At 36.4% G+C, this 8,366-nt stretch overlaps 1 protein-coding gene across 1 annotated transcript; it reads right to left on the bottom strand.

The window, feature by feature from the left end:
• Positions 1 to 1,194: 1,194 nt before the first annotated feature.
• Positions 1,195 to 2,148, bottom strand: LOC101624218 (olfactory receptor 11G2-like). The gene has a single exon (XM_004694562.1). It carries the CDS (start codon positions 2,146 to 2,148, stop codon positions 1,195 to 1,197), a length of 954 nt encoding a protein of 317 aa, XP_004694619.1.
• Positions 2,149 to 8,366: the final 6,218 nt, after the last annotated feature.

Consider the following 8,366-nt stretch of genomic DNA (forward strand, 5'->3'; position numbering starts at 1 on the left):
GCCTATATTTTGCAGTTCATGAAGAATTTCCAAGCACATCCTATTACTCTCTTACTCTGTGTGTGTACTGAGGTGAAGGAGGGCGAAACTGCCTGGCATCTGGTTGACTCACTTCTGGGGATTGAGAGCTTGAGAGCCTCCATTGTGGAAATCCTGCCTTACAAACATTATTTTAAGAAAAACTATGCATATTTTATACTCACTTTCATAGGTCCATTCACAAAATGTTTATACTTCCTTTCTACATTAAGTAGCTTTTTAGGAAATATTTCAGCTGGCTATGTTTCTTACATGGGGTAGAAAAAAGGCATTCAGTTCTTTTCCAGAACTCATAAGTCTGTTTTTTACCTACAGAAAAATATTCACAGCCCAAGTTCTTTATGAAAAGAAATCCAATTGGTCTTATACTACCTTCATGGAATGAGTGACTTCATAAAGACTACAAATTAAAAATTCAGTAAATTACATTTTTTTAATAGTGAATCTTTTTGTTTTGGGAAGTCATTTAAAATATGGTAGTAAAACAGAATAAAAGTTATAATGAAGGCAACAATGTTAATACAAAAGTTTATATAAATAGTTTATATAAATAGTTAAAATAAGTCACATAGCATTAACACTAAATTGCATATGGGAACTTAAGCTGTCATTTAAACTGGATTTGCCCCCAAATGAGTGATATTTTGAACAATGTCCCTATCTTTATGTTTTGTCTCTTATCTTTTCTATTTTCCTGGTAACTAATATATCTAATCGTTCTAATCTTTGTCTTGTTTACTGTCAAAGGTCACTTAATATTTGGCTAAGGCTATTAATTTGTTTCTTTAGATACATGCTACATTTTGGCAAGGTGGACTTTTTTCAAACTTCATTAACAGTAAACATGTCCCCGTGAAGAACAATTGATTTATGGTGTTAATCTCCAAGCAGTCTATGACTTCTATGACATATGTGTCAGTTGCAAAGTACTCTTCTGCCTTCATTTAGAAACTGAATTACATACAAAGGTACTGATTGGCTTAGAAACAATAAATTTTACTATATACTAATTCAAAACAAAATTAAATTTACTGTCTAAAACATTTTAAGACTGCTGCAATCTTAATAAAGCAATGAAACACATAGAGATATATCAACATTCATGTCTTATTAAGAACAGTAACTTGCATTTGAGAAATGAAACTTGGATCACATTTATATTTTATGAAAACCTTGTTCAAGTCTGAATATCTTCCTCAGAGCAGCCTTCATTTCCTTGTTCCTCAGGCTGTATATTAGAGGATTGCAGAGAGGCGTTATTACAGAATAAAACAAAGTAATAATTTTTTGCATTTTTACTGGGTGCCCGGAGCCAGGGGTAATATACATCACCATAACAGACCCAAAAAACAAGAACACCACAGCCAGGTGAGATGCACATGTGGAGAAAGCCTTGCGTTTGCTCGCTGCCGAGGGCATCCGCAGCACAGCCAGAATCACCAGAGCATATGAACAAATAACAAAGAGGAAGGTGCCAATCACAAAAATAGTATTGAAAGTAGAGTAAATGGACTGCGTGGTTTTGTCTTCAGAACAGGAAAGCATCATTAAGGGGACAGGATCACACATAAAATGGTTGATGATATTTGGACCACAATAGGGCAATCGGGAAATGAGAACAACTGGGCTCAAGAAGAGGATCAAACCACATGACCATCCAAAGATGACCAGGCGAGTGTACAGCTGTTTCGTCATGATGCGTGGGTAATGCAGAGGTCGGCAGATGGCGAGGTACCTGTCAAAGGCCATGATGCAGAGGTAGAAGCCCTCATCACACCCAAAGGAGAAGAAGAAGTAGAACTGTGCAAAACAGCTCACGAAGGAGATAGACTTGGTTGTGGACAGGAAGTTGGCCAGCATGTTAGGGACAGTGGTGGTGACATAACATATTTCCAGGAAAGAGAAATTCCCCAAGAAGATGTACATGGGGGTGTGAAGGCGGCGGTCCCACAGGACAGCACAAGTAATGGCTGCGTTCCCCACCAGGGTCAGGATGTAGGTTACTGAGAAGAGCCCGAAGTAGAGGAGCTGCCTTTCTGGGCTGGAGGGAAAGCCCATGAGGATGAAGTGGCTCACGGAGGAGGTGGTTCCTTTGCCAGACACGTTCATTCCTCTGGAAGGTACAGAGCTGACAAAGGTTACTGCACTTTAGAGCACTATGCTACCTCTTTCTGAAAACACCAGATTTCTTTATCATTTATTTTATATACTGTTAGACTTGCTTAAGCAACAAAAATAGGACTTTTATGACTCAGCTCCTGAACATAAGTTATTTTAATGTTACAATGATAGAAAATGGGGAAAACATGAGTTGCAGACAAATTTTTACTTTAGATTCAATGCTAGGAGGGCATACTTTTCTGATTTGACAAATTAACTATATTTAATAGTTTATATTTTCATCTGTTTACCTGCATTACTGATGCTCCATTTCTGTGCATGAGAACAGTAGCATGAATACCCGATTCTTCATGCTTGATAATTGATAAAAATACTAAATCAAAATATTTTAAAACTGTCTTAATATGATGCCATGCAAGGCATACATTTTAATTTTTAGCACATCCATCTTAATTGTTTTGCTTTCAAGTGATAATAAAAGAAACTTATACAATATCAACATACATGGTTTTCATGCTACTTCATGTATTCATGTCAATATTTAGTATAAAAAATGATTCCTTTCTTTTCCAGCATTATTGAAATGGGAAAGAGTTCCATGCGTTAACCTCAAAATTGTTCTAATTAAACGTTCTGTCGACACACGTATACACGAACTACATATGCCCGTTATGGCAAGTGACCCCAGGGAGGGGATTGTTCTGAATGACAGTAGTCATTCTGCCTCCACTTGGTAGCCATGGCTAACTTGGCTGCAAGAAAAATGGTCTGATGGCCCTCCCTACTGGCGCCACGGGTTAAAACACAGCACTGCAAGCGAGCAGCAATCACCTCAGTGCTGAGTTTGATCCCCAGCCTGGGAGGTGACCCACATAGCACGGCAGACCTCTCCTGAACCCTCCCCGCTGCTCCCCTCAGCAGTGTTCTTTATCAGTTCTGCCTGTTCTGCTCCCCACTCTGTCTCTGTGAATCCTCTCACCACCCCTGTACCTCTCGCCTGCACCCCAGTTCTGTATACATAAATAAATCTTTACAAAAAAGAAAGAAAAATGGTCTGATAAGTAGGCCTTATAGTTTGTGAATGTTCCCATGTTCCATAATTAGCATAATCCCGTAAGTTCACATGTCTTCCTTTTAGACCAGCTTTTAGTATCATTTTACATCTCTTTAGACCTATCTGGACAACTCTGACCCGTGGCACTTCTCATTTCTCTTTTTCTGGTTATTTCCACCTCAAGAATAGTTGTCATTGAATCAAATCTAAATTCTCTTGTTTCTTCAGGACTTTATAATTAATAATCATTTGTTAATTTCTTCATTGTATTAAGACTTCTTTCAGGTACTGTGAATAGGACAGTTTTGCCTTGATGGAACTTACAATCAAGGGTTAATAGTGAACATATAATACATTTTGCTGAGTTTCCCTTCGTAGAGATATTTTGACAATTTATGAGGAAAACTTAATAAATTACAGAAGCAAAGTGAAAATCTAAGACCGTGTCAGGAACTCGTTCTTATATTTCTACAGGGGAGATCATACTCCTAGGTCAGACCAGGTGCACTGTAAATTCTGACTTAACTATTGTCATGATATCTAAGTTGGGAAGACTACTGTTTATAGACACTCATTATTCCTGACTTTGTAAAAATGAATGTACTAAATACAGCCAGCTGAGTTCTTGGGGTCTAGGCATTGTCTAAAACGTGGTCGATTAGATATTTTTAAGGAAAGAATTCAGTTACACAGATTTCTTAGGGAAATTGTGTTTCCCAATAACTCCTTCCAATGACTATATCTAGTTTGATATTTTATTATTTTAATGGATTATCTGTTTTCCTTTAGATAGTCTTGTGTCCTATTTACTCAGGACACAAGACTACTCTCAGCCACCTCATTTAATTCAGAGACAACTGAAACTAAGATTTATTTGAAGTTATCATTGATACTTACCCTTTTTGTTTCTCAATGTTTCTTGGGGATAGTAATTGTCCAGTGCTGCAGTTCAGAGTAAATTCTGTTTATAAGTGCAACAAAAATAATAAACATATATATATATACATATATATATACACACACACATATATATACACACACACACACATATATATACTGAATGTCTTGTTATTTAATGAAGAATTAATTCACATAAAACTACAACTCACTTGTATAAAGGAAATGAAAAGTAGTATACAGACTTGGGAGAGAAGGCATCAGCAGAGAGAACTGACTGCCATATCTTCTATTTCCCAAAAAATTAAATAATAAAAAAAATCATTTTCCAGTAATTTGTCAGGTAATACATATTTTCACTTGAATTGCTAAGCATCTTTATATAGTATCTTTTTCATCTTTCAAACAGATATGTCAATTAAGTGAAAAATATTCTCCCAATTTATTGGAGAATAAGTTTTTATTCTCCATTTTTAGAGGTTTTAAAATAGAGTTTCATTCTAATGAAATGTTTTGTTTTCTCAAAGGTAAAATGAAAATACTTTCTATTAAATTGTAGTTGCATACAATTGAGTATATGTGGTTCATAAGTTAAATATCTGTACTCACTCCTTGGATGAACATTGAAAAGAAAGTCAGAGGTGGAGGATAAACCTTTACTCCATGGAATAAAAGATGGGTGAGAATATTCCAAGAAATCAGATGATCTAGTTTGTAACCTCTCATGAGTTGCAAAGAGTGAAGTCTAAAAGCCATTCTTTCAACTTAAAAGCACATGTTTGTGGTCAAATGAAGCCCAGATGAAGGTATATGTATATGTTTGTTTCCTTTCACCATGGTCTCTTGGGGTTTGGGACTCTCTTGATGATTTGATGGTGCTTGTCCAAAGAGGAGATAATTTTTGATTTTTATTTACAATCAAACACCCAGGTTTATCGTTCCCCTAAGAATAGTGGCAAATGTAGAAGTAGATTCTGCCTTTCTTTCTCTTTTGTATCCATGTATTGTTGATGGTTCCTAGGGAATAGTTAAATACTTTGGTGATTGGAATTGTCATAATAAATACAATAGGGAACTCAGCCATTACTTTTCCCACATTTACTTTAAAGGAGAAAGTGTTTTTGTCCATGTAGGTCTGTATTTTTGTATAACTGATTAGAGATATCTGAGTTACATTTTATACAGAACACAATGAACTAGCAGTTTAAGAAATTTCTTGGTAATTAGTTACACAGCAGTTATTTATTGAATGACTACCAAGTACTGACCTTTATGTCAGACCCATGAACCCATGAAACCTAACTTTCACAGTCTGTACTTTATTGGAGAGAAAGGAAAAAAAAGATAAATACTTCAATAATAGTATATTAGAAAACAACCTTAGAGAGAAACAAAGCAAGGAAATTGGAGGAATTTTGATTCTAACTAGAGTGATCAGGAAAATCTCACCAAGGAGGTAATATTTAAACAATGTTTTAAAGTGAAAGGAAGAACTTTATGGATACCTGGGGGAATTGCATTTTAGACACAAGAAACAGTTTATTATAGGGAGCAGGGACAGAAGAAAACATAATACATGTGTTGAAGAAGCAACAAGGAGGTCAGTGTGGCAAGGACAGTGCAGGCAAAGAAGAAAGAAGTAGGATGGATGGTAGAGAGAGAAGTTGAGGGCAGGTCATGCAGTGTGTAGCCATTGCAGACAGTGACCATCACTGTAAGGAAGGGCTGGGAAATGAGCCGAGAATAAAATGATGTGGCTTAAATTTTTGTTGTTGTAATTTTAAAGCATTGTGCCTAAAAGTACACATATTGCCTTTATACAAGACACTAATGCATACATCTATTTAGCTACCTAGATTAAAGAAATAGAACCTTAGTTCTGATGGCGCAGTGGGTTAAAGCACAGCACCAAGAAGCTAAAGCCACCTTGGCATGAGTTCAATCCCCGGCCAGGGAGCTGATCCACATGGCATACATGGCATGGTGGACCTCTCCTGGCCTGCCCACTGCTCTCCTCAGCAGTGCACTTCCTAGATCTGCCTGTTCTGCTCCCCACTCTGTCTCTGGTGAATCTTCTCACTGTCCCAGCACCTCTGGCCTTGTACCCAGTTCTGTATGAATGAATAAATAAGTAAATCTTAAAAAAAAAAAAAGAAATAGAACCTTATCCAGCATCCCAAAGCCACATGGTGACCCTTCCAGTTGCTCCTCCTCTTTCCTCTGCAAAATACCCTCCATCCTTACTTCCAGCACCATCAGTTTCTATTTCTGAAGTGTATATAAATGAAATTATAGAACATGCATTTTGTGTCCAGAATCTTGATTCATAGTTACATTTGTGAGATTAATCAGTAGTTTTCCTATCGCTGTGGTTCATTTATTTTCTTGCTTATTCCTTACTCCTAATATATATTCTTGGGCCCTCCCTGGTGGCACAGCGGGTTAAAGCACAGTACTGTGAAGCACGAGTTCGATCCCAGCCAGGGAGGTGACCCACATGATGTGGCAGACCTCTCTTGTCTTGCCTGCTGCTCCCCTCAGCAAAGTATTTCCGTCAATATGCCTGTTCTCCACTCTGTCTCTGGTGAATAAACTGGTTTCCACAGTATTGTTATGACAATTTGGGATGTTTCCAGCTTTTGGCTGTTATGAAGAATGCTGTTATGAATAGTATTCTACATAGCTGTTTGTATGTGCCTGCAAATGCATCTGTTGAACATTAACAGATAATGTCAAACAGTATTCCAAAAATGATTCTGCAAATGTACATTTTCATGAATAGATGATGACAATTTCCATTATTCTATACCTTTTGCCAACTGTCATGCCAAGAAAAAATGTTACATGGTGTCCACTTATGTGATGAGTTTATACCACTTGTGCTGTTGAGATGACACTTAATGAGGTCCTCAGCCAACACAGGTTGCACTGACCCAGAACCTTGGGTCTTAAAACTAGGCAGCCAGTAAAATTTCCAAGACCACTTATAGGAAGTTCGAGATGTAACTGCCTATTAGTGTATTATATGTATGTGTAACTTCATTCTTAAAGGAATACATCTCAGTATATTGGTTCTGAGCCAATTTTAATTCATGAGAAAGGGCATAGCACCCAAATCTTTCCAGATTTTGCTGCCGAAGTGTCATCAGTGACTGCTTCAGATGCAGCATGTAGTTGCCAGAACAAAAATACTATTATGCTGACTCAGATTCACTTCACAAAGCAAACCTACCCACCCCCCTTCACTGTCTTTTATCCTTCCATATGAGCAAATGCTCATTCATCCTCCACCACATCTCTCATGCCCTATCATCTTCCTCCTCCCTCCTCCTTCCTCCCATTCCCTCTGTAAACAGTACATTTTGCACTAAGTCTAAGAATTGTTTCCTGCTGTGCTTTGCCAGTATATGCTTTTTAGTTAATTGTATCCCATAGATAAATGAAACTATCTAATGTTTGTCTTTCACTTTCTGCATTTTTTTCACTTAGCACAATCACCTCAAGGTCAATTCATTTTGTCCCAAAGGCACTATTTCATCTTACTTCACTCTTAAAGAAGAGTTAGAAATAAAGATTAAGATTAATATCAACAATGTCAGGTTGATGTTTTAATTAAATTAAAAATTATTTTGATGAGGAAAAAATAACAGAAAAATCATTCACTATTTCACTAAAAGATTGTAGCTATGATAGTGTACATATATTTTCTGTCTATATTGTCCTAATTACAAAATAAATTTGGAAGCAATTGTGGTAAGTCATTTATCTTTTGGAAAAAGTAAAATTAAACTTATCATTATTTAACTAACATTTTCCCAAGTTATCAAATATATTTTAAAACATGATTTCAATGGTTGTATGATGTTCTGTGATTGGAATATGTGATAATTCAGTCTCCAATTACTAAAGATTTTACAAAGGTATAATTTTGATTATATATTATATTTTATATTCATTATTCTTATTAATTTATTTGGGGTGATATGACAGATTTACATGCAGTCATATATAGTATCATGGTCTGTTTTAAGTTAATATTTGCTGTTTTCTTCAAATACTCTCTTTGGTGAATTTATTTAGAGATGTGCTGCATTTTTGTTGCTGTTACGAATGGCATTTCCCCTCCATTTTATTTTCTTCTGCATTATTATCTTTTGAAATTATTTTAGTTAAAATTTACATCAGGGCCCTCCCTGGTAGCGCAGCGGATTAAAGCACAGCACTAAGAAGCTAAAGCCACTTCCGCATGAGTTCG

This window comes from Condylura cristata, unplaced genomic scaffold, assembly GCF_000260355.1.
Source record: "Condylura cristata isolate star-nosed mole 26May11 unplaced genomic scaffold, ConCri1.0 scaffold00045, whole genome shotgun sequence".
Taxonomy (NCBI): Eukaryota; Metazoa; Chordata; class Mammalia; order Eulipotyphla; family Talpidae; genus Condylura; species Condylura cristata.